At 43.6% G+C, this 27184-nt stretch overlaps 1 protein-coding gene across 1 annotated transcript in view; it reads left to right on the top strand.

Annotated features, from left to right (window-relative positions):
* Window positions 1-25794, top strand: part of LOC306991678 (sodium/glucose cotransporter 1-like) — a gene marked incomplete at its 5' end in the record, with an annotated part of 41383 nt that extends 15589 nt beyond the window's left edge. Inside the window, 13 exons of the mRNA XM_079599765.1 lie at window positions 520-624; window positions 1734-1793; window positions 1928-2032; window positions 2640-2745; window positions 14982-15062; window positions 15167-15378; window positions 19288-19423; window positions 20692-20799; window positions 24130-24280; window positions 24386-24554; window positions 24686-24901; window positions 25145-25244; window positions 25535-25794. Of these exons, the coding sequence (XP_079455891.1) occupies window positions 520-624; window positions 1734-1793; window positions 1928-2032; window positions 2640-2745; window positions 14982-15062; window positions 15167-15378; window positions 19288-19423; window positions 20692-20799; window positions 24130-24280; window positions 24386-24554; window positions 24686-24901; window positions 25145-25244; window positions 25535-25749 (1764 nt within the window). The 3' untranslated portion in view covers window positions 25750-25794. The remainder of the gene's footprint in view (window positions 1-519; window positions 625-1733; window positions 1794-1927; window positions 2033-2639; window positions 2746-14981; window positions 15063-15166; window positions 15379-19287; window positions 19424-20691; window positions 20800-24129; window positions 24281-24385; window positions 24555-24685; window positions 24902-25144; window positions 25245-25534) is intronic.
* Window positions 25795-27184: the final 1390 nt, after the last annotated feature.

Raw genomic sequence — 27184 nt, 5'->3', positions numbered from 1 at the left:
TGTTTGCCTGCGAGGCGAAGAGATCTACAGCAGCCCTGCTCTACATCTTCCAAATCTGATCTACCACGTGAGTGAAGCTCCTACATTCATGACTCCCGGGACGTGCGTTACACACAGCGAGCTGGAGTGCTCAATGCCCCAGACAATCAGCTTGCAGGGTAGATTGTGCAGAACAGCGTGCCACTAAACATTACGCACTACGCAGTTGTCCACGTCTGTTGCCATGGTTACGTCATGGCTATGGCAGTACGAGCGGAAACCGAGGATAGCGCGGATATTGCGTCATTAACAGGCGTAATTTTTTTCTGAGACGGCCAATTATTTAAAATTGGAATTTCTCTGAAATAAAAAATCTTTGGAGACTTTTGGGATATTGTAAGTACCGGTACACAACTGCAGGAAATATATCACACTGTTCAAGTGATTTTTGGAGATTTTATTACATATTTCTTACATATTGTAACTTTAATAATAAATATAATATGAAGCAAAACTAAAGTATCTTAAACTTTCTTCTAGATTGGAGCCTCTCTCTTTGCAAGTAACATTGGAAGTGGGCATTTTGTGGGACTAGCAGGAAGTGGAGCAGCTGCTGGTATCGCCATTGGAGGCTTTGAGTGGAATGTATGTTTAAAAAAGCCTAATAATTACATTTATGATATTTAATAATTATGATGTGTGTCATGAAATATTTTTAGTTTACTATTTATGACTACCGTATATGAATCATTTAAAAAAAGTATTTTGCATATATATTGAACTATATTATTGCAATTTTTATAAATAATATTTTATTAATAATTAAGGAATAATAAAAATATCAGATATGCAGAACTGATTTTTAATTATTATTTTATATCTGTCTTCAACACAATAAAAACAAATGTATAATTATTTATTAGAAGGATAAAAGTATACTATGGATTATTATTATTATTGTTGTTGTTGTTGTTGTTAAGAATAAGATATTAATAATATATTAAGGAACCAATTAAACATCAATGTTATTTTAATATTTATATATTGTTATATTGTTTATTAATATTTAAAATGAGCTTATATTGTTACATTTTCATGTTTCCTTTTTATATTCCTTTATATATTCCTATTTAGCTATAATTTATTTTATATTCCTATTTAGCTATAATTTATTTTATATTCCTATTTAGCTATAATTTATTTTTATGTCAGTTAAAGTTTTAGTCATTTAAGTACTACTTTTATTTCAGTTAGTTTCCAAGGCAATATTTCTAATTTCTAATATAATTCTAATTAAGTTTGTAGTTTTTATTTTATTTCAGCTTAATTTCAATTAATAAAAAATATTTTTAATAGTTTTAGTGCAAACACTTCACAATAAGATCTCATTTGTTAACATTAGTCAATGAATTAGTTAACATGAACTAATTATGAACAATATATTTTTACAGCATTTATTGCAAATTCTTTAATAAATGCAAATTCACATTGCAAAACTAATGTTAACAGATACAACTTTTGATTTTAAAAATGTACTAGTAAAAGTAGAAATTATTTAATTAGTATTTATTAACATGAATAAATGTTGTAGTATGTTTCATTGTTTGTTTAACTAATGTAGTAAACTAATGTTTAAAAAAATTAAACCCTATTGTAAAGTGATTCCCTTTTATTTAAACACTGATGGGATTATGTGTACAAAATATCTAATCAAATATCTGTAATTAATATCTTTTTTTATTTTTGCCTCTCAGGCTCTTGTTGTTGTGATTATTCTGGGATGGCTCTTCGTGCCAATCTACATAAAGGCTGGGGTAATGTTTACATATCTTCCTCTCCAACCAGCATTACAGAACAAATCTTTCACATATTGCTTACTTACACAACATGACTGTGTACTTTATCTCTGTGGTATCATTTTTATGGTCTTTATTGACGTTATCTGCAGGTCGTGACCATGCCGGAGTACCTGAAGAAACGCTTTGGTGGGCAGCGTATCCGTATCTATCTCTCTGTGCTGTCCCTGATTCTCTACGTTTTCACCAAAATCTCTGTGAGTCCAAAATCTGTCTCAGCCCTTACAGAAAAGTACATGTATCAAATGGTAATAACATGGTACTTTGAGAGGTAGCTGTCATGCAATACTTTTCGAAAACTTTAATAAACTGTCAGTGGTGTAACATGCAACATTCAATCGAAAACTATTTCAAAAGCCTTTTGTTATTTCGTTATGAATGCAGATTTTTTGACCAATTATGAGAGACCATATGCACACATCAAGTACAAGAACATTTGAAATTAACTACTGAAGGCGTAAAATTAATTGTAACCAGTTTGTGTATCAGTTAAAAGACCAAAAATATACACTTTCCCTTATGCTTTTATATAAAGTTCTTTATATAATTTTATTATAAAGTTATTTTTATATAATTTTTATATAAATTTGCTTTTTCCCCTTATGTGTATATTGACAATGATTAACTGAAAAATTAGTTGGAACTTGCCAACATTTTCTCAATATGGTGCTGTCTTTCCAGTTTCTGTATTTAGTTGTCTAATAATCTTGCATCTTACAACTTCACTCATATAGATTATAAATATAAAGACGTTGTTTTGAAACAGTCAGTTCAAATTATTTTACTCTCTTTTCCACCTCTCAGGGGGACATGTTTGCAGGGGGCATTTTCATCAACCAGGCTCTGGGACTGAACATTTACCTGGCCGTGGTTATTCTGCTGCTGATTACAGCTCTTTATACAGTAACAGGTCTGTTGATGTAAATACTGCACTGTATTTAAAACTTGCACTGTATTATATATATATATATATATATATATATATATATATATATATATATATATATATATATATATATATATATATATGGTATTTATTGCATACAGTATATTTGCATTTACTCCCATTTCCCTGCATTACATTTTTTTTTAATCATTTAGTGTTGTAAAAACATTTTTTATATGGTCCCTGAAGTTTATACTACAACAGAGAGTAAAGTCCAGGGTTGTAGGACCATGCGGTGGGATGCTTATTGTAGCGTGATATGTATGTGTTATGAAAAACTGCCCATTCTAACAATAGATGATAAGCCGGTGCAAAGCTGCATTGTCACTTTAAACTTCTGTCAACCCCATGGTCTGTTGTGTAATAGGTTTATCTCAGGAACAAACCAGCCCACCAATAAACTATAAGAAATCAGACATCATCCTGCCAGCTGTAAACATTTACATGAGCTGTGGCTGAGAGTGTTTGTATGGTCCTGCGGCTTCTAAACTGCTGTTGCTAAAGCTTTGAAATCTTTTTTTTTAGAAACATTTATAAGCCAAAACAAAGACATGTGGTTCGACCAATGCATTAACCCTCTGGGGCCTGAGGTGTTTTCTGGACCCTGGAGGTCTTCTGCCATGCTCTGACATTTGTGCTAGTTTATGTTACTTGTAACATTTTCATGGCTAAAGTCTGATTACACTGTATTCAGCACAAACTCTGCTACAATAATATGTGAGCAGCATGTATGTAAAAGTTTACCGCCCAGCGGTGAGTACCATCCAACTTTCTCCCAGAATTGCATCTCTGACCCGTACCACAGTGTATCTTGTAACGTCCCGAACATCTGTTCCAGCACAAACTCTCATCGATTCCGGGCTCAGCGAGCAACTTAATCTCCCACAAACTTCTACAAAGGCTCAATGTCAAGAGGAAACGCTGTCCCCAGAATCTAGATTCACATCATCCTGGGTAAGCCGCTGGATCGTGGTCGCATCAGTCACTTCTCCCCCACCATGTCACTCTGCATCGGCTGCCTGCATTCCGAAGAAATCTCATTCTTGGTGTTGGAAGGATCCACCGCGGACATCATCCTGGGATGCCCGTGGATGCTCCAACATGAACCGCAGATCAATTGGAATACCGGTGAGATTCTCCAGTGGGGCAAGTCCTGTCACTAAGAATGCCTGACTCCCGTGATCATAGTTCCTCGTCCATCTTCTCAGTTCTGCTCTGATACTTTGTTCGTCGCCTTGAATTCCACCACCATTGAGAGTCCTGATTCCAACAAGAAGATGGAGATTCCTCCAGAATACCGGGCGTTCCAGGATGTGTTCAGCAAGCGGTTGGCAACGCAATTACTACCACATCGGCCATGGGACTGTGCCATCGACTTGCTATCTGTGTATATTGACAATGTTCTGCCCCCGCTTCTGTGTGTACGGTGTGGCCTAGCCGGTTACATCAGCTCGGCAGAAAGTTAACAGTTTCCCCAAGACAAAGAATGAAGCTTGTTTATCCTTTCTAAACTTTACTCAGGAAGCACTGTAAAACTACAAATAATAATACATTTCAGTATTCCATTCAAATACAGAAGTTGTTTATGAATAATATTGAAATTTTATCTGTTAAACAATATAAAAATAAATGCGCTAGCTTAATGCTAACTTTTAAGGGAATTTACATTACGAGGCTAACGTTTAGCATATGCGATCAAAATACACATTTAGAACAAACTCAACTTCATTAACAAAGGATCTCATTACTATCATTCCTAGTGCTAGATGATGAAATAACTATATGTCTTCGTACTTACAGGCAAACGTGTTTTCTGGCCAAATTAAATCAAGAGAGAAAAATATGAGACCGCTTAAATTCACCGTGACATTGAACTGACGCGAGACTACTAATAAAATGTAAACACATGCTAGGTTAGGAATCACCACAAGAGGTCGCTCTTTTACCCAGAACATAACACTCCCCGCTTGTTATAATGTATTATAACACTATTCCCTTTTTACAAGTAGAACAACTTCTGAGACTGGTCTAGAATACACCCGCTGAGTACCCTGTCTGCCCACCCTCACGTCCACTTTGCGAACTTTAGAGTCTTTGCTGGGAATGGCATTCACCACCACTCCAACAGGCCATTCATTCCGCTTAACCTGAGCATCTTTGAGCAGCACAACATCTCCTTCGCTCAGGTTTGGCTTGTCCATGTGCCACTTTCTCCTTGGTTGGAGTAACACCAGGTATTCTTGACGCCAGCGTTTCCAGAATGAGTCGGCCAACGCCTGTACCTGCTTCCACTGTTTGCTGTATAGGTCTTTAAGGTCATACTCTCCCGCTGGTGGCAGTACTGGGTCGACTTTCTGTGTTAGAAGCATGGCAGGTGTGAACACTGTGGGCATGTCTGGATCGGATGACACAGGAACAAGGGGTCTAGCATTCATAATGGCCATGACTTCAGCCATGAGTGTGACCAAAACTTCATGAGACAGGTGGGCAGTGTTTGTCTGTAACAACAGTGCGTCCAGTATTCTACGGGCAATACCGTTCATACGCTCCCACACTCCACCCATATGGGAGGAGTGGGGAGGATTAAAGGTCCAGGTGCAGCTTTGATTGTGAAGGTAAGCATTTAGTTCCTGATCATCAGATTTGATCTGAAGTTCCTTGCATGCCCCAATGAAGTTCGTTCCCTGGTCAGAACGAAACAGGCGGACAGGACCACGGACAGCTATGAATCTCCTTAATGAATTAACAAAGCTTGAGGAGGACAGAGACTCGAGCACTTCGATATGCACAGCTCTTGTTACCATGCAAGTAAAGATGACTGCCCAGCGTTTGTTCTCTGCAATGCCGCCGCGAGTTCGTCTTGAGCTTACGGTCCATGGGCCGAACACATCGACACCTACATTAGTGAACGGAGGACCTGGGTCGAGTCGTTCAGAAGGTAGGCTTGACATTTGTTGTTCTTCCAATCTTCCTCTCAGCTTATTACAGGTCACACATCTATGTATGATGCTTGACACCAGTCTCTTGCCTCCAATCAGCCACAATCCAGCAGAGCGAACAGCACCCTCTGTCAGATGTCTTCCCTGATGAGCGACCTTTGCATGGTAATGCCTCACCAATAAGGTAGCTACGTGGTGTTTTCTGGGGACAATGATTGGATGTTTCTCTTCCCAGGGTATTTCAGCCAAAGGAATGCGTCCTCCAACTCTCAGCAGGCCATCCTTATCCACAATTGGATTCAGTTTCCTCAGAGGGCTCGACTTTGGAACGACTTCACCTCTGGAAAGGCATTTCATCTCTTCAGCAAATGTATCGTGTTGAGCGTTTCTGATAACTATTAGTCTTGCTTGTGTCAGCTCATCCGTATTGCTGATTGAGCCCTTTGCACAAGACCTGACCTTGTGTATGAGCTTGGTAACGGCTCGAATAAGTGACTTCCAGCTGGAGAAGCGTTCAAATCGTTTTGATCCCAGCTCTCCTTTTACGGTCTTGGTTATGAAAGTTTGGATCTGTGAGCGTACATCTGCGTCTGCTTCAGGGTCAATGAGCTCAAACTTCTCTGGTGGTGAGGTGTCTTTGGCTAAGAAGGCTGGACCTTTGAACCAGTTGGTGTCTTTTAACATGGCTGCTGGCACTGAGCGAGTCCCATGGTCTGCAGGGTTGTGTTCTGTGCTGACAAAGTGCCATTGTTCCGGGCTTGAAGACTTTCTGATGCGTGTGACTCTGTTGGCGACATATACATAGAATCTTCTACTTGTGTTGTTGATGTATCCCAATACAATCCGACTGTCTGTGTAGAATGTGACTTTGTGGATGTCTACATCAAGCTCTTCTTTAATTAAGTCTGCCAATTCAACAGCCAAGACAGCAGCACAAAGCTCGAGCCGTGGAACAGTGTGCGGGGGATGAGGAGCCAGCTTTGCCTTGCCCATGAGGAAACCAATGTGAGTGTGTCCATTTTTATCTGTTGCTTTGAGATAAGCCACTGCTGATATGGCCATAGTGGAGGCGTCGGAGAAGATGCAGAGTTCTCTGTGTTTTGTGGAGCACAAGGAAACTGGCACATATGGTCGGTCAATTTGAAGCTGCTCAAGCTCGCAGAGTGAGTCCGTCCACATTCTCCACTGTTCCTCTTTCGGCGCTGGCAGAGGAGCGTCCCATTCAGCTGAATCGGCAGACAGCTCCCTGACTAAGACCTTTCCTTTGATTGTGACAGGTGCTACAAGCCCCAGGGGGTCGTAAAGTCCATTGACTGTAGACAGGATTCCCCTTCTAGTAAATGGCTTCTTCTCTCTAGATACACGGACGGTGAACGTGTCTGACTGCAAGTTCAAGGTGAGGCCTAAACTCCGCTGCAGTGGCAAGGGGTCAACAGTTAGCTCTAGATCCACCAAGTCTTTGGCCCGCTCCTCAGGGGGAAAGGCATCCATCACAGTACGACTGTTAGAGGCTATTTTGTGTAGCTTGATGCTTGACTCTGCTAATATCTCTTTTGTGTTTTTCAGTACAGCGATGGCCTTTTCGTCGGTGGGGAATGAGGAAAGTCCATCATCAACATAGAAATTTCTCATGACGAACTGTGTAGCTTCACTGTCCTGTTCCTTTGCTCCATGCAAGGCTGCTCTTCTCAGGCCGTAGATGGCTACTGCAGGGGAAGGAGAGTTGCCAAAAACGTGCACTTTCATGCGATACTCAGTGATGTGTTTGTTTGGGTCGTTGTCTTTGAACCACAAAAATCTTAGAAAATCACGATGGTCTTCCTGGACAATGAAGCAGTAGAACATCTGCTGGATATCTGCAGTTACCGCTACAGGCTCTCTGCGGAAACGCATGAGGACCCCCAGTAGGGTGTTGTTCATGTCAGGCCCACTGAGAAGAACGTCATTAAGGGAGGTGCCTTCGTGTTTCGCACTGGAATCAAACACTACACGTATTTGGTCTTTTTTCTGTAGGTGATAAACACAGAATATTGGTAGGTACCAGCATTCTTGTTGTGGCCTCAGTGCTGGGGCAAGCTCCGCTTGATCAGCATCAAACATTGCTTGCATGAAGTTGAAGAAGTGTTCTTTCATGCCATGTTTCTTCTCCAGCATGCGACGGAGGGAGGCGAGGCGATTGACAGCATGTTGTCTGTTGTTGGGCAGACATGGCCTGTTTGGCTTAAATGGCAGCGGTGCTACCCAGCAGTTTGCTTCGTCTATGTAGACTTCCTTATCCATGAGGTCAAGGAACAACTCATCTTCGATGGACAGGCCAAGCTGATCGTCGCGCTGTGTTCTTTGAAACACGTCTCTGCCCAGGCTATCTGCTTCATTGGCTGCTTGAGACACACATGGAAAGGTGTGGGCTGGTACAGCGCTGTCAATCTTCTCTCGGACCATTAAGTTGCTGACGCATGGGTTAAGGATGGAGTGGCGTCCGCTTATCAGCACACTGGTTCTGAAGACGCTTGCAGTAGTGGTTTTATGTGCTCTTCCCAGACACACATCTCCGATTATCACCCATCCAAGGTCGAGTCGCTGAGCAAACGGTGCATTGTGTGGCCCATTACATTGTTCACGCACTTTGTGCAGCCGTATTATATCTCGCCCAAGTAGGAGGAGGATGGACGCGTTGGGATCCAGGGCTGGGATTTTGTCTGCCAAGTGTTTGAGGTGAGGATGATGTCTAGCTACCTCTGGTGAAGGTATTTCGGACCTGTCGTCTGGCAGCATGTCACACTCAATCAGAGTAGGCAAGGGAATGTGGATGTTACCGTCTACTGACTCCACTATGAAGTTGTTGGCGCGTCGCCCTGCTGTATCCACCACTCCTGAGCATGTCTTCAGAGTGTACCTCGACCCTGTGCCTTGAATTCCAAAATGTTCAAAGAATTCTGTTCTTCCTAGGGACTTGTTGCTCTGCTCGTCAAGAACAATGTAGGTCTTCATGGCTTTGTCTCTTTGGCCAGCAGGATACACTAAGGCGAGACAGATTTTGGAACAGGATTTTGACGTGTTCACACTCCCACAGATTTCTGTGCATTTGGACGTCACAGACGGAATGGCCTCCAGCGGCTGCCGCTCCCCGCTGTGATCTATGGTACTCACATGTACATCAGTTTTCCATGGGGCGGGCCCTGGATGTAGCGCTGACAGGTGTTTGTCACTATTGCACTCCTGGCACAGCAGAGGCCTGTTACAGTCCTTAGCGACATGAGTGGATGAAGCACAGCACTTGAAACAGATGCGTTTTTCTTTCAGATACGCTTTCCTTTCCTCAAAAGTTTTGTTTCTGAAGCCACAACATTTTCTCAATGGATGAGGCTTGTTATGTAGTGGGCACTGTTTGTCGGGATCCTCTTGTTTCCTGACTACTGTTGTATTATCGCTGTCGCTGCCACTTGTTGAGATTTCAGTCCTCCTCACAGCAACTGATGTTCTCAAGTGATGACTGGCTGGCTGATAAACACTCTTTTCTGTCCTTGTTGCACACCATGCTCCTGTAATGCTGGCAAAGCTAGGGTCGTTGCGTGTTCTTGCCTGTTCACAAACAAAGTTGACGAAGATTCCAAAGGGAGGATATGGCACCCTGTGTTGGTCTTTGTAGTGTGATCCTACAGTAATCCACCTCTCTTGTAGGTTGAAAGGGAGTTTCTGGACTATTGGGCTTACTCCACGGGAGGTGTTGAGATATGAGAGACCAGGTAAGTATCCATCTGCTCTGGCTGCTTCAAGTTCCATGAGAATGTCTCCCAGTTCTCTTAACTTGTGGTTTTCTTTGCCTGAGATCTTAGGAAATTCCTCAACTTTTCTCAGAAGAGCATTTTCAATCACCTCAGGTGAGCCATAAACATCCTCCAGTCTTTGCCATAACATCCTGAGGCCTGTGGGTGCATTGTGAATGTGTACCGCTCTGATCCTTTTAGCTTGCTCAGATGACGAGGGCCCGAGCCATTTGCACAGCAAATCAAGTTCCTCTCTAGCGGAGAGTTTCAGGTCATCAGTAGAGCTGATAAAAGACGCCTTCCAGGCCCAGTAGTTCTCCGGCTTGTCGTCGAACTTCAGTAGGCCTGAGCTCAATAGCTCTCGTCGCATCAGGTACTTCCCTAGGTCTGTTGCAGCCACTGCACTTGGTGGGCTTGTGTTGTATATGGGGGGTGGTGACTGTGTGTAGTAAGATTGGGGAGGCTTGAAATCGTCAATGGTTTGTTTCACATTGTGGGAGAGCTCACCATAGCTGTATGATTTTCTCTGTGCAGTGCTGGATATCTGATTTGGGGTCCAGATTGGCTCTCCTTTGTACGAGTGGTGTTGAGTTTGTTCAAGAAACTTGTGTTCACTGATTTCACTTGGTGACGTGTTGACCTGTTTGTCACATCTGTTCGCTTCACTGCTGTCCATGAAAAGCTGGCACACTGGTGAGGTCGTTTGTGGTCTTGCATCTGGTTGTGAAACTGTAACTAAATTTACTGTATTGGCTGCTTTTGCACTCTGATAAGGCTGGTGATCTGGATGTATAATAGGAATCTCTATTGCAGCATTTCCACAATGAATTTCGACTGGAGTTAGAGGCATTGAGTTTTTTTTAATTTGCTGAAGTGGATTTAACAGTTCATATTCCTCCTCAGCAGCTGCTTCAAGGCTTTCAGCTTCGGCGTTAGCAGCAGCCGCCGCTCTTGCTAATTTCAGTTCATGCAAACTGGCGTTTAGAATGGCTTGTTGTTTTATTAGCTCTGCCTCTTTTCTAGCAAATGCAAGCTCAGCACGTGCAGCTTCTGCTTTAGCCCGTGCTTTCAATGCCATAGAATTAGCCACAGATTGTCTGCTGGTTCTTGAGCAGTTAGATATTTGTGATCTGGTTTCTAATCCATCCAAATCCTCTTCTTCTATTCTGTGTGCCATGATGGTTGTTTTAGGTGATTTTCTACTTACAGATCGACAAGTGCTGACCGTTAGAAGAGTTGCCTTTTTACTGTTCTGCCCCCGCTTCTGTGTGTACGGTGTGGCCTAGCCGGTTACATCAGCTCGGCAGAAAGTTAACAGTTTCCCCAAGACAAAGAATGAAGCTTGTTTATCCTTTCCAAACTTTACTCAGGAAGCACTGTAAAACTACAAAGAATAATACATTTCAGTATTCCATTCAAATACAGAAGTTGTTTATGAATAATATTGAAATTTTATCTGTTAAACAATATAAAAATAAATGCGCTAGCTTAATGCTAACTTTTAAGGGAATTTACATTACGAGGCTAACGTTTAGCATATGCGATCAAAATACACATTTAGAACAAACTCAACTTCATTAACAAAGGATCTCATTACTATCATTCCTAGTGCTAGATGATGAAATAACTATATGACTTCGTACTTACAGGCAAACGTGTTTTCTGGCCAAATTAAATCAAGAGAGAAAAATATGAGACCGCTTAAATTCACCGTGACATTGAACTGACGCGAGACTACTAATAAAATGTAAACACATGCTAGGTTAGGAATCACCACAAGAGGTCGCTCTTTTACCCAGAACATAACAGACAATGATTAACTGAAAAATTAGTTGGAACTTGCCAACATTTTCTCAATATGGTGCTGTCTTTCCAGTTTCTGTATTTAGTTTTCTAATAATCTTACATCTTCACTTACACAGGTTATAGTCTGAAATGGTGGTTATTTACTTAATATATCTTTATATATATATTTATAATATATAGATTATAAAGATAAAGACGTTATTTTGAAACGGTCAGTTCAAATTATTTTTCTCCCTTTTCCACCTCTCAGGGGGACATGTTTGCAGGGGGCATTTTCATCAACCAGGCTCTGGGACTGAACATTTGAAGATGGAGATTCCTCCAGAATACCGGGCGTTCCAGGATGTGTTCAGCAAGCGGTTGGCAACGCAATTACCACCACATCGGCCATGGGACTGTGCCATCGACTTCTATCCTCTGTCCATCCCGGAAAAGAAGGCCATGGTGGAGTACATCAAAGAGGCACTCCGACAGGATTTAATTAGTCCGTCAACGTCCCCTGCTGCTTCCAGTTTCTTTTTTGTGGCAAAGAAGGACGGAGGCTTGCGGCCATGCATAGATTACCGGACTCTCAACTCACAGACCATAAAGTACAGTTATCCCCTTCCTCTGGTCCCCTCTGTCTTGGAACAGTTACGGGGTGCCTGCGTTTTCTCCAAGTTGGACTTTCGAAGCTCCTACAACTTGATTCGTATCCGCAAGGGGCGACGAATGGAAGACGGCCTTTGTGACACCCTCCGGGCACTACAAATACCAGGTCATGCCCTATGGCCTGTCCAATGCTCCTTTGGTCTTCCAAGGTTACATGAATGAGATACTCCGAGATTTCCTTCATCGATTTGTCATTGTCTACATCAACGCTATCCTGATACTCTCCCAGAATCTAACTGAACACCGTCAACATGTGAAACAGGTCCTCCAACGCCTCAGAGAACAACATCTCTACTTGAAACTAGAGAAATGTGAGTTCCACACCTCCACTGTCCACTTTCTCGGTTACATCATAAAACAACGTGGCATCCAGATGGACCAGAGGAAGGTGGAAACCATCCGGACCTGGCCTCAACCCGTCACCATCAAAGAACTTCAGAGATTCCTCGGATTTGCAAATTTTTATCGTAGATTCATTCACAACTACAGTCTTCTCAGCTCCCCCCTGACTTCACTCTTCAAAACCCGGTCCAAGTCTCTGTCCTGGAACCCAGAAGCCACCACTGCATTTGCCACCCTCAAGGAAGCTTTTGCCACTGCTCCCATCGCTCCAGACCATAGAAATCTTGAATATCTCAGAGAAGCTGATCCCGGACAGACGATCTTTTGAAGTCTGTCCGGGATCAACTGGATCCGTTTCAATTTGCCTACAGACCAAACCGGGGAGTGGAAGACGCAGCATGTACTCTTTTTAACTTGATCTATTCACATCTTGAGGGTGCAAAGAGCTTTGTGCATCTGCTTTTTATTTACTTTTCTTCAGCTTTTAATTGTATCCAACCACATATTTTAGCAGGGATTTTAAAGAGTACTTTTAATATCGATCCTTGTCTTATCTGTTGGTTGATGAACTTTTTAACTAACAGGTCTCAACGCGTGAGAGTGAATAGTATTTTATCTGATGTCCTCCTTTCCTGTACTGGTTCCCCCCAGGTTTGCTGACGATTCGGTAATAGTGTCGCTGCTGATACACAATGACCCTGAGCATGGCGCTATCTTAAATGATTTTACAGAGTGGTGTAAGTCGTCTTTTATTAACATTAACGTGGCAAAAACTAAAGAAATGTTGATAGATTTTAGAAAGAACCCCCCTCCTATCCTCTCTTCTACCCTTATTAATGACCAAGATATAGAAGTGGTGAAACAATACAAATACCTTGGTATTATAATCAATGACAAACTCACCTTTGAGCCTCAAGTTGACGCTGTCTGTAAGAAATCACATCAACGCATGTTTTTTTATCGTAAACTTTGCAATTTTAATGTCGATGAGACTTTTATGAGGATGTTTTATTGTTGTTTTATTGAATCCATTCTTTCTTTTGCCCTTGTGAGTTGGTTTGGGACCCTTACGCTTACAAATAAGAACAGGCTGCAATATATAGTTAAAGTGTGTGGCAAAATTTCCCACAACCCTCTGACGGACTTAAATTCTATATATGAGACAAGGACCCTCAAGAAAGCACAATCAGTCTTGGCTGACCCAAGTCACCCCCTGAACAGCTGCTTCATTTTGTTGCCGTCGGGCCGCAGATTTAGTCTGCCTAAATTCAGGACCAACAGATACAAAAACTCTTTTGTCCTTGCGATAGGTTGTTTTAATAAGTCAATGTGAGTTGTGGACTTCTGTGTAGTATATATATATTTATTTTGTTTTGATTGTATGGTTGTTGTTTTGTATAATTTGTGTGTTACTTATGTCTCATGCTGCTGCACAACGAATTACCCCCTGGGGATAATAAAGACTCCTTGAACCCTTGAAGCTCGTCGTCTCAATCCTCTTCAAGCCAGATGGTCCCTCTTCTTCACAAGATTCGATTTCATAGTCACCTAGTGACCCAGACATACGAATTCGTAAGCCGATGCTCTCTCTCATCTTCATCAACCCGATCTTGAATCTACTACTCCTGAGCCCATCCTTCCTCCAACCATGATCGTCAGTCCCATCCTCTGGTCTCTAGACGAAGATATTCGTCTAGCAATTTAAACTGAAACCTGCTCTGCCGGGAGGTCCAGAAGGGTGTATCTACGTACCATCATCCTGTCGCCTACCCCTTCTGGACTCAGCTCACACCTCTCCAGGCTCTGGACACCCAGGTAGCCAGCGAACCCTCTCAGCGAAGGATAGGACCGCGTCGGCGAAGAGGAGGATGTACATTATCAACAACCGGCTGGATGTACGGTATCCCTTACGTATGGAATTCCAAAGCTGCAAAAATAATACATTTGCCGCAGCTGTGCACAAGGCGATCCGTGATCGAATCCTGGTTCAAGATTTGAGCTCTCTCAAGCCAGCATCAAAGTTTGTTCACAAACTTTAGCCTCTAGTAACTTTTTACTAGATGGTGACCCCACAATACATTTGTAAAATCATTCAATTTAAAGTTTCTTTACAATGTTATATAAAAAAAGCAACCAACATGAATAATAATAATAATTTGTTACATTTATATACTGTAGCGCTTTTTCTGAGACCTCAAAGCGCTTTACATAGAAGGGGGGGAATCTCCTCAACCACCACCAATGTGCAGCATCCACTTGGATGATGCGACGGCAGCCATATTGCGCCAGAACGCCCACCACACACCAGCTTACTGGTGGAGAGGAGACAGTGATGAAGCCAATCAGTATATGGGGATGATTAGGAGGCCATGATGGACAGAGGCCACTGGGCATATTTTGGCCAGGATGCCGGGGGTTACAACCCTACTCTTTTTCGAAGGACATCCTGGGATTTTTAATGACCACAGAGAGTCAGGACCTCGGTTTAACGTCTCATCCGAAAGACGGTGCTCTTTTGGCAGTATATTGTCCCCGTCACTATACTGGGGCATTCGGACCCACACAGACCAAAGGGTGAGCGCCCACTGCTGGCCTCACTAACACCTCTTAATACCAAAAGTAAATTTCTAAGAACTTGATTTTTTCAGTTGCTCAGTTGATTTCCCTTGAAAAGCCTTCACTGTTTCTTCTACAGGTGGTTTAGCTGCAGTCATCTACACAGACACCCTGCAGACCGTCATCATGGTTGTGGGATCATTTATTCTCATGGGCTTTGGTACGTTTGTTCACTTTTTTTCTGAACTTTAAAAGTTTTTGGTAAAAAAAAGTCTGTTAAACTACTACTTGCTTCAACTACTTGCTTGTTCTGTTTTCTTTCAGCGTTCAATGAGGTCGGAGGCTATGATAACTTCAAGGACCGCTACATGAATGCGATCCCGTCAGTGGTGGGTGCAAACATCAGTGAAGCGTGCTACACCCCTCGTGCAGACTCATTCCACATTTTCAGAGACCCCATTACCGGCAATCTGCCCTGGCCTGGAATGGTCTTTGGTCTTACTATCCAGGCTACATGGTACTTTTGCACTGACCAGGTACTGATCCATTTATCAATGTTGCAGACTAATTTTTGTGCAGTAACACTTTCAAGATTGCGACTTCCTTCTCGTATTGCTTTATTCTGTGCATAGAAACGTGTTTTTTTTAGGACATAAGAAGCATTGTTTGAGAAAATAAAAGGTCTATATGTCCTACATGTTAAGACATTCACACATCCTTCGTACAACTGACAAATGTCTTCTGTGTCCAGTTTTCGACAAACTGCACTTGAGTTTCTCAGGATGAACAGTGTGCTTCTTGTTTTGGTCAGAACGAGTCTAGCTTAAACAGACATGCTTTTAGTTTGACCCCTGATTAGTCCCCACTAAATAAGATTAAGATACAGATAAGATACACAAAGATAAGATAAGACTCACCACAGTTAAGTTAGTTCAACAGCTAATTAACAAGACTTAAAACAACTGTTTCAGACTCCCATGTTTGGTTGCCCTAGTTTGGGTAATTGGGTGATTTAGGTGACATTAGTAAAAAATTATCAATATTTTAGCTTTAAAAGATGCATAGAGACATAAACAGATTCATTCTTATCAAATATACTGTGATTGGAATCTTTGTTTTTTGTGAATAAAAAAATATTTTTTTTGTGAATAATTTAAAAAAAAAAGTCTTATGAGTCATGTCGGCAAATGCTTATCGTCACCTTCCTAAAATAATTGCCTAAGTCATTTGAAAATGAAAAGGACTTAGGCAATTATTTTAGGAAGGTGACATTATGTTTTCACAAACAGTATTCAATATTCTTTGTTTGTACTCTGGCACTATAGAGAAAATTACAGCCATACAAGTTTATTATAGTTCATGACACACATTACCTGCATCTCAACAATTGTTTTATTTGCGTCTGTTTTGGTTTCTCTATGCAGTGTTAATTCTGTATCATTTTAACCCGGGGTACCTGGTATGTTTAGGCGGGAAATGATGATACCTTAAATGTCCTAGTATTATATGAAATAAAAGTTAGGGATGAAGCAGCGATAATACCCCGCCAACCCCAAGAAGGCTCGTACCTGGGTTTTCGTCGTCGGGTCTCGGCGCGGAGCGTATGGCTTCCACCTTTTTCTCTTGTGGGCGAATCAGTCCCCGGCCCACTTGGTATTTTGCCTCTGAGACTTCATTTAGGCGGCGATAGTCGTTGCAGAAACGGAGGGTGCCATCCGGTGTCGGGACCAGGACGATCGTACTGGACCATGGGCTGCGTGAAGGCTCGATCACCCCTAACTTCAGCATCTGGTGTATTTCCTCCTCGATAGCTCGCCGACGAGCCTCAGGGACCCGATAGGGCCGTTGCCTGACGATGACTCCGGGAGGCGTCTGGATATCATGCTGGATGACGTTGTTCTGCCCGGAAAGAGGGGAGAACACATCAGAGAACTGACCGATCAGGTGCTGCAGCTCTCCCTTCGGGGCGGCCGAGAGGTGGGGATTGGTGTCTACCACTACGGGTTCTGTAGAGGCGAGGGCGATGAGCTAGTCCCTAGTCCCAACCCACTTTTTCAGCAAGTTGACGTGGTACAGCTGCTCCGTTCTTCGCCGGCCTGATTGGCGGATTCGATAAGTCACCGGGCCAATTTTCTCCAGCACTGTGTACGGCCCTTGCCAGGTAGCAAGGAATTTGCATGCGGCTGTGGGGACTAGGACCATGACCCGATCGCCGGGACGGAATTCCCGTGGCTGGGTCGCCCGGTCGTAGTGGCGCTGTTGAGCCTGCTTCGCTTTGCTTAGGTGTTCCCGGACTAATGGCATGACCCGGTCAATCCTTTTCCTCATCTCCCTTACGTGCTCGATGACCGAACGATGAACTGCCGGCTGCTGCTCCCAGGCTTCCTTCGCCACATCCAGGAGGCCCTGTGGTTGTCGACCAAAGAGGAGCTCGAACGGGGTGAATCCAGTTGAGGCTTGGGGAACCTCACGGATGCCGAAGAGGACGTAGGGGATCATGAGGTCCCAGTCACGCTTGTCTTCAGCCATGACCCGTCTTAGCATCTGCTTCAGAGTCTGGTTAAAACGTTTGACCAGACCATCTGTTTGTGGGTGGTAGACCGTGGTCCTCAACTGCCTTACCTTCAGCAACCGGCAGAGGTCAAGGGAGTTCCCTGATCGGTCAGGATCTCCGCTGGGATGCCAACTCGGCTAGACAACAGGAAGAGCTCCTGAGCGATTGTTTTTGCTGTGGCCTTCCGCAGGGGGATCGCCTCTGGGTACCGGGTGGCATAGTCGACTATCACCAGGATGTATTCATGTTCCCGGGCAAACTTAGGCAACGGCCCCACAAGGTCCATCCCGATGCGCTCGAAGGGCATCTCGATGATGGGTAGCGGTATCAGCGGGCTGGGGGAGGCTTCCTGGGTGACGTTACCTGGCAGGTGGGGCAGGCCTGGCAGAACAATTTCACCTCGGCGTCCATTAGTGTTGGCCATTCGTGTTGGCCGGCCCGAGATGTCCCGCCATGGGGTGTGAGTGTGCCAGTCTCCTTCTTCGTACGAGGCACCACCAGCAGTAATTTCTCCTCCCCCCTCCGCTGCGTGACACAGTATAGCAGGCCCTTCTGAACCACAAAATGCGGGAGAGGATGGGGCCCAGGCTGAACTTCTTTTCCGTCCAGGATCCGAACCTGGGCCCAACAATGGCCGGTCGTCCTCCCGTTGTTCCCGGCCAAATGAGCCCCCTCCCGTAACATCAAGGAAAAGATTAGAATTTTGAGAGGGGGACTCACCATCTCTCCCGATATCCGAGGCCAGAAGGACGGGCCGTTGATGATGCCGCTTCGTGGAGGCTGGGTGAGAGAAACTAGGAGGCGGTCAAACCCGGGCCAGTCTCGGCCGATCAACACCGGTACCGGGAGGTCTTTCATTACGCCAACCTCCACTGGCCAGGATCCTGGAGCGGCGGCGATGGTCACTCGGCGGGCTGGGACGTGCCGAGTGTCTCCATGGATACAGGTGATCGACAGGAACGACTTGTATTCAGTGCGAGGGGCAAGGACGTGAGACTGGACCAGGCTGACGGTGCTGCCAGAATCCAGAATGGCTCGGAACCGTTTCCCGTTAACCTTTACCTCTGCTTCAGGGGCCCCAGTGGGAAGGTCATGGTGCACGATGCAGCCGGTCAGCCAGGTTCGAGTAGGAGGTGTTGGCGGCTCTGTTGGCATGGGCTCATCCCATGTGCCCATGATGCCCTCCGGCGCTCGTCGCTCCTGGCCCCCCCTTCGGGGAAACGGTGGCGCTCTCTCCCCAGCGTCCCGTTGTTGAGCCGCATCCGCCAGTTCTATGGCCCCCACAAGCTCGAGCTTCGTGGTCGGATTTCTCATGCCGATCGCCTGTCGATGGGAGCGGAAAAGAGCCCGGAGGAGACGATCGATGACCACGTGCTCCGCTACCTGGACGGCCGAGGGCTGGATAATTGCAGATCCTCAGAACTGGATAATTGCATTATCGGGGCCTCAGCCTTGGTGGAAGAAACCGCAGAGTGTTAATTTCCCTCGTGTGTTAATATTTTTCCTTGTAATAATATATGATTTGTAAAAATGAAAACTGCTGCGTCTGTTAGAGAATCAAAGTGTATGCGCGTTAACACGCTACATTATGGCCAAGCACGCGCCCTTAAAATACCATATGACTAACGCGCCGCTGTCTTTAGACTGGGTTTTTCCTGGTCAGTGGCAGAATTGCTTTCTAAAACTGCAAAATAGCAGCAGGGAACTTTTGCGCCGGAACTGATCGCATGAGTCTAGTTAATGAATGGGAAGCAATGAAATCTATTTGTAGTGGTTAATGCAGATATTGTGTTGGGCCGCCACAAATAAATCAATGTATAGGGAAACACTGGATTCTGAGCACTAAAATGTTCCTCTGGGTTATTCACACAAACACTCCATCTTGTTTTAGGTGATAGTGCAGCGCTGTCTGTCTGCCAAGAGCCTGTCCCATGTGAAAGCTGGCTGCATCCTTTGTGGTTATCTCAAACTTCTGCCCATGTTCCTCATGGTTTTCCCTGGCATGATCAGCAGAGTGCTGTACACAGGTGAGAATGATTGGCAGCATCCTGGCTGAGATGGGTGATAAACGGATGAACTATTTTGTACATGTTAGCAAATATGTTGACTGAATCCTGACTAAGTGATATTATATGATATTATATGTTTTTTTTAGTCTCACCGAACTAGACTTTTGCCCATCAGAATAAAGTCTGGTCCATGTATTTCTAACAGAACATTCTAGCAACTTACTAGCATCTTATTCTAGAAAACAATCACCTAATTAGACAGGGGTGCATTTCCAAAAAGCATAACTAGGTTAGCTAACTAGGTTTGGTTGCAAGTTCTGAACCATAGTTCCAATGAACATTCGCAAACAGCATCAAAAAGTTGTGTGGTCTGAACGAAAGCTCTCAACCTGTAGAAGCATAGTTTCTTGTTTGCATGACATTCATCAGTGGGACATTCATCATTATCTTGAGCACCCCAGGTTGAGTATCTGACACCCAGTTTATTTGGTTTGACGCAGTGTTGTTAACTAAAACTACAATTAATTGAAGTAAAACTGAAATAAATAAAAATTAGATAAAAAACCTTTTTAAACTAAATGAAAATTTAAACAAATGTTAGTAACTGAAATAAAATAAGTTTAAGTTGAAATACAAAAATTACAAAAATGGAAATAAATTTAATTTTTTTAAAGATAAATAGAAATATAAAAATAATAAAAATGACAAAAGCACATAACAAAAAGATACAAGATAAAAAAAAAGATAAAAATTAAAAAAATGTCAGTAAAAGGTCATTCAAAATATTAATAAATACTGTTACGATATAAATAATACAAAATAATATGCATGTTTTTGTTGGTTCTTTAATATCTTATTAATATTGTACCTTAATAATAATGCATAGTATGTTTTTAATTATAAAAATAATTATAATTTAGTTTTAATTATTTTGAAAAGCAGACATGAAATAATAATAAAAAATCAGTTCTGCATATCTGACAAACATAAAATAATGTCTAATGCTTAAACTACAATTACACTGAAAATTTACAATAAAATCAAATTAATAATTACATTTATAATTAAAAATGAATGACTAAATACATTTATACAAATAGCATCGTGTGACATTTCAGAGGGGTAAATCTAAATTCATGATTCCACAGCAGTGGAAATGGTATGTGGAATTTAATGTGCACCCATTTTTGTGACGTTTTTGTATGCAATGTACATCAGAAGGTCAGTGAACAGTCAAAGACTATTAGTGAAACTAATGTTTGTGTGTGTTCTTTTGTTTGTGTTAGATGAGATTGCATGTGTGGATCCAAAAGAGTGTGACTTATACTGTGGAACCAGTGTGGGCTGTAGTAATATTGCTTATCCTAAACTAGTGGTGGACCTGATGCCAAACGGTAATATCCTGATATTTCTAGTTCCCATTCAGCCAGTCACGTTCGATGTTACATCGGACTGATGTTGTGACGTCTCGCCTGGGAGCCCAAACACCTCCAAGTGGTAATAGAACGAGCCAATAAACATAGTGAGATTTGATTGCTGAGTCACACCCACCCGGACATACTGTACGTGTATAAATAGGACTGGCATTACTCACTTCATTCATATTTTGCTTTGGAGGCGAGCGGTTGCACAGCGATCGTTCGTCCAATTCACCTCTACCGAAAAGAGAGTACATTTCTGAAGAGCAAATACCAGCAATTTTAATTGCTATCAGGAGAACACTCCGAAAACAGCCATTTTAATTGCTATTTTGCTTGCAGCTCATCGTGGGATCTCTCTGCCGTATGACGGGGCATTCCAGCGGTGTTTGCATCCAGCTTGCTGTGCACACAGTACAGCACTCACCCCTGGGCATTTCGGCTAAAAGTGTAGTTCCCTCAAAAAGCAAGCACGGGTGGTCAGAGTCTTTTTCAAGATGTGTTTCCGTCCGTGTGTTTCTGGATGCGGTCGTTTCTGACTTCATCTGACGGCCACGATCACTGTCTCTCATGCCTGGGCAAACAACATGCTTGTTCATGCTTGCAACAAGAGAGTGTTCGTGGATAGTGCATGCTCTCACTGCAAGAGCTTGTCCATGTTGGCATTGCGGTCGCGACTCCCCGCGACTTCTTCAATACAGAGGGACACGTCCCCTCTGCTGCTAACCAGCCCCCCGCCACTTCTCGTAGATCTGAGGGGCTTCTTTATCGGGTCCGTCCCCACAAACCTCCCACTCTTCTAGCATGGCATGTGCTGTCAAGTTGCCGAATGTTGGCACGGGTCCCTCACGTTGAGGCATCTTGTGTCTCATTCGGCTCTCCGGATGAGGATCAGATGTCGATCGCTGCATCAGGGACTGGGCTTTTGTCCTCTGGAGAGGATGAGGAAGCTGAGATTCACCTACCCCCCTCCCAGACGGCCATGCCATCTGCAGCCACGGTCATGCCGCTAGGACTTATGCATATGAGACCGTTCAGGACTGGCTGAACAGCTGAGTCCCGAGATGGGCATGGCGCCATGGCACGCTCTGTGTGAACATCACACAGAGCTGTCGCCAAACATTCAGCCTGTGGTCAGACCTTGCTTTTCTGTGGGCTGGAATGCCCCTAGAACAAGTGTCCAGGCATGTTGTTGTCACAACAGCTGCCTCCACCACCGGCTGGGGTGCCTTATGCAACAGGAATGCTGCTTCGGGCTCCTGGACAGGACCTCGACTGCAGTGGCATATCAATTGCCTCGAGTTGCTAGCAGTACTCCTTGTACTGGTTTGGACGGACGTGTTATCGACCGTAGCAGTCTGTGCCGAAGTCACGTTCCTGTACCTCAACCGTCAAGGTAGTGTACTCTTCCGTCGTATGTCGTAACTCGCCCGTCATCTCCCCCTCTGGAGTCATCAGCAGCTCAGGTCCCTTCGCATCATTTATATTACGGGTGAGCTCAATCGTGCGGCCGACGGGCTCTCACGACAGCTCATGTTCCCGGGAGAATAGTCTCCATCACCAGACGGTCCAGCTTATTTGGAGCCGATTCTGGGATGCACAGGTAGACCTCTTTGCCTACCAGGAGTCCGCCCATTGCCAGTTTTTCTATTCCCTGACCGATGGGACCCTATGGATGTACTGGCACACAGCTGGCCCCAGGGCCTACGCAAATGTGCGTTTCCACCAGTGAGCCTTCTTGCACAGTGTCAGGGAGGACAAGGAGCAGGTCTTGTTAGTTGCGCCAAACTGGCCCAACCAGAGCTGGTTCCCAGAACTGATGCTCCTTGCGACAGCCCCTCCCTGGCGGATTCCTCCAGGAAGGACCTGCTTTCACAGAGACAGGGCACCATATATCACCCGCGCCATCACCCGGATGACTTAATTGACCTACCTCCAGCGGTAGTTGACACTATCACTTCAGCTAGAGCTCCCTCATAGAGGGGCGCTTATGCTTTGAAGTGGAGTCTGTTCTCTGAGTGTTGTTCCCAGTTGGAAGACCCCTCGGAAATGCCTGATTGGCTCTGTGCTTTCCTTCCTCCACATTGAAGGTGCATGTCGCCGCCTTTGCAGCACATCATGATGCTGTTGATGGCAGGTCGCTGGGAAAGCACGACATGGTCATCAGGTTCCTGGTTAAATCCTCCAAGGGCACGCCTCATCCCCTCTTGGGACCTCTCTGTCATCCTTTCAGGTCTACAGAGTGCTCCCTTTGAACCCCTTGAGTCAGTTGAGCTAAAAATCCTGTCTTTGAGGACAGCATTCCTGACCAGAGCTGGTCTCCTCCTGTGTATTGGGTACAAACATGTAATGTGCGGGAAGACTTTCTCTGTGTCTTGCTTGTGGCGCCATTCTCCTCTAACAGCGGGATACGAGCACCTACTTGCTCTTCAGGTGAGTTCCCCACTCGGCGAACCCTGAATCAAGTTTCTCCAACATCCTTCGGCAGCCAGACGCGGCACCTGACACTCTGACACCAGGCCCAGTACTTGTGTGCCTGTCTTGCCGGTCAGCCCTTGTACTGGGCTAGATGCCCATATGATGTGATTCCCTGTTCGGTAATCCCATAACTGTATTGTCCATGATACTGTCTCCCCCTCAGTAAACACATGTCTCTTCCTGGGCAGTTTTGCTCTGCTCTGTCTCTGCGCCGGTAGTAGCTACTACCTGGCTAGGTAGGACCTATCGTAGAGATCTTCCATATGTATCACTGCCCCGATGGTCAGTCCATATGTGTGAATTGTGAGACCAGTTGCCAAAAGGACATGCCGTAGCTTGCCATCATCTGCATCTACAACACTAGTAACACAGTTCAGTGGCTGTGACACTTTCCATAGGGACGTAATATCGAACGTGACTGACTGAATGGGAACGTCTAGGTGACTAATGTAAACCTAGTTCCCTGAAGGAGGGAACGGAGACACTAGCCACAGCCCTGAATCACAGCTGAATGGCCGGGATCTGTCTTGGCTCCTCAGCAAAACATGAATGAAGTGAGTAATGCTGGTCCTATTTATACCTGTTTGTCCTGGTGGGTGTGACTCATCATGCAAATCTCACTGGCCAATGTTCATTGGCTCGTTCTGTTACCACTTGGAGGTGATTGGGCTCGCAGGCGAGACCCCATAAAGTCAGCATGACGTAACGTCTCCATTTCTTCCTTAGGGAACGGGGTTTACATTAGTAACCTAGATGTTCTGTCTCTTTACATGCTTTGATAGATCTGTCTGGTGTTATGGGTCTAAACTGCTGTGTGTGTTTCTGAAGGTCTCAGAGGCTTGATGTTGTCTGTCATGCTGGCCTCTCTGATGAGTTCACTCACTTCCATCTTTAACAGCGCTAGCACACTCTTCACCATGGACATCTACACCAAGATCCGTCCCAAATCCAAAGAGAAGGAGCTCATGATTGCTGGCAGGTGCGTTCTCGTGTCTGTTTGTATGTGTTGCATATTTATTTTCTGACCTTGTGAGCAGAAAATGATGTGAAAAGGCTCTTGAGATGCCTGTGTTCATGCGTACAGGTTGTTCATGCTGTTTCTGATCGGAGTGAGTATCGCGTGGATCCCCATCGTTCAGTCAGCTCAGAGCGGCCAGCTTTTTGACTACATGCAGTCCATCACCAGTTATCTGGCTCCACCCATCGCTGCTGTCTTCACCCTCGCCATTTTCTGCAAGAGAGTAAATGAAGCAGTGAGTCAGTCCTTCACATTTTATAGTTTCATTTATATATTTTGGTTTATATCCATTTTGCTTGTTAAATTCAGCTGGATATTAATAATATTGATCATATTTTTTCTCATAGTGTTGATATTCCCTCACAGGGCGCTTTCTACGGGTTGTGTATTGGTCTGTTGGTGGGTCTGGCGCGTATGATAACTGAGTTTGCCTATGGCACGGGCAGCTGTGTGAGCCCCAGTAACTGTCCCACGATCATCTGTGGTGTGCACTACCTCTATTTTGCACTGATCCTCTTCAGCCTGTCCTGTATATTGATACTGGGCATCTCCCTCATGACTAAACCCATTGATGACAAACATGTAAGCTCTTCTTATAACAAAACTACTACAACTCTTCAACTTCTAATTTATTTTTTATATTAAATATACTTATTTCACTTAAAATACAAATATTATACACATTACAACTACATTACACTACAGTTCAAAATTTTGGGTTTATTTTTTTATTTATTACATTTATTAAGAAAGGATGCATTAAGTTTTAAAAAAGCTACTTCTCTGTCACGGCCCCTCATTCTGTGGCCCCTTGCTGTTGTGCAGCTGTACAGGCTCTGCTGGAGCTTGAGGAACAACACTGAGGAGAGGATAGATCTGGAGGTAGATGACTGGACTGAGGATTCCAACTCTATGGAAACAGAAGGTACGTCTGCACAAGACACCAAATTCCTAATCATTGACAGGTAGCACAGGCAACACTCGCCGTTTTTTGTGTGCAACGTGCATCACGTGTTTTAGTAAACGGACTGTGGGTGTCTGTGGGTGGGCCGTCTGATGCTGAGACTAGTTTATGGACATGATTAATTTGTTCTAGGAAAACAAAGGATGTTGATCCAGACACATGTCTTATTTGTGTAAATCACATTGCACATGTAACATATTAGCTTTTAATAACCAATAACAACCGTTACCGTTTGTCTCTTGACCCTGCAGAGATGCGTGAGGAACCCGGCTGTTGTAAGAAGGCCTACAACTGGTTCTGCGGCTTTGATCAAGGCAATGCCCCTAAACTGACTAAAGAACAGGAGGCGGAGATGAAGTTGAAGCTCACCAACACCAGTGAAAAACCTCTGTGGAGAAATGTGGTCAACGCTAACGCTATTATCCTCCTCACCGTCTGCGTCTTTTTCCATGGTTTCTTTGGTTAAAGATCACATCTATCATCTAACTCTGTTAAGGATATTAGACCTGTATTCTGTGGACAGAAATGTTACCTTATCAGTAACGTCAAGCTAAATGTTATTAGAAATGTTATTAGTCAGATTGTTCCTCTTTTAACAGTTAATACTTTCTTATATCCTCAACAAAAACCCATTTCTTTCCTATAGCTGCTTACTGTACTTTGTTTGATGGCAGGAACTAATATACAATATTTTTTTCTGTAATTTTTTATTTATATGCATTGTTTTAGCACCTAAACTAACTTAAGTTTACTTAAAATTTTATTGAAATTAAAATGAACTATTTGATTTAATAAAATGGAGATTGGTTTAATCAACAGAAACTCAAAATATTATGTTATCTGAAACATATTAGTCATCTAAGATGATTTGACAAGAGAAAAAAAGTTGTGATAAATCATGAAAATATTTTTTACTGTGTTGAAGTGTAGGTTTTCTGATTCGGTATCAGACTCTGGCTTAATGGCAAACATCTGACGATTTCAAAACAATTCCACATGTGTAGCAGATATTTTGAAATTTATTTTTATTATCAAAACTGCTTCCCAATCATAGCAGTGGGCGTTTACTTCCAAGTCTTGGATGTCCCTCTGGAATAAAGGGGGCTGCTGCTGAGGGGCGGGGCTATAGCCGGCTGTGGCTTCCTGTTTGGCTGTACAATGATCTGGTAGCCTTGCATCAGTCGTTGACAGATGAACTCTTCAAACACCTGATGGGCCGTCATCACTGGAGACTCATCGTCACGTCCACATAAGATGGAAAGCACATACATTTTGGACTGAGATCTTCAATATACTGTATATCTACAGTGGGGTTGAAGAGTCTAAGAACACTTGAGAATTTTTTATTTTTCTAATTTAATAAAATAAATTATTACAAATAAGGAATAAAAAGTTGAGTTCAATATTAGCAAGAACATGTAACTCTTTACAAACAATTTCACATGCTCAGTGTCACATTAATGTTTATTAGAGACCTAGAAATATGGCAAAGTATTAAATATTTCCCAATCCCTTTTTTGTCATGTTTAATTGTTTCATGAGAAGGAGCAATGTAATATCCAATATCAACTGGCACCAGTAAATGTAAAAAAAGTCCATCCACTTTTTCAGCAGAGCTGGATCTGGAATTATAATTGGTTTAAATTTTTATTTATTTTTTTTAGCAATGAGCCAAATCAACCAGGTACATCGACCGCATTTTTGCAGAAGCTGCACCGACCCATCTGTCAATCTCCCGTTCCATCCTTCCCTCACTCGTGAACAAGACCCCAAGATACTTCAACTCTCCACCAACCTGAAGTGGGCAAGCCACCCTTTTCCGACTGAGAACCATGACCTCGGATTTGGAGGTGCTGATTTTCATCCCAGCCGCTTCACACTCGGCTGCAAACCGTCCCAGT

The sequence above is a fragment of the Phoxinus phoxinus genome (genome assembly GCF_949152265.1).
Source record: "Phoxinus phoxinus genome assembly, chromosome: 23".
Lineage (NCBI taxonomy): Eukaryota > Metazoa > Chordata > Actinopteri > Cypriniformes > Leuciscidae > Phoxinus > Phoxinus phoxinus.
The sequence above is the reverse complement of the archived record's forward strand: the minus strand, read 5'-3'. Positions and strand labels throughout refer to the sequence as shown.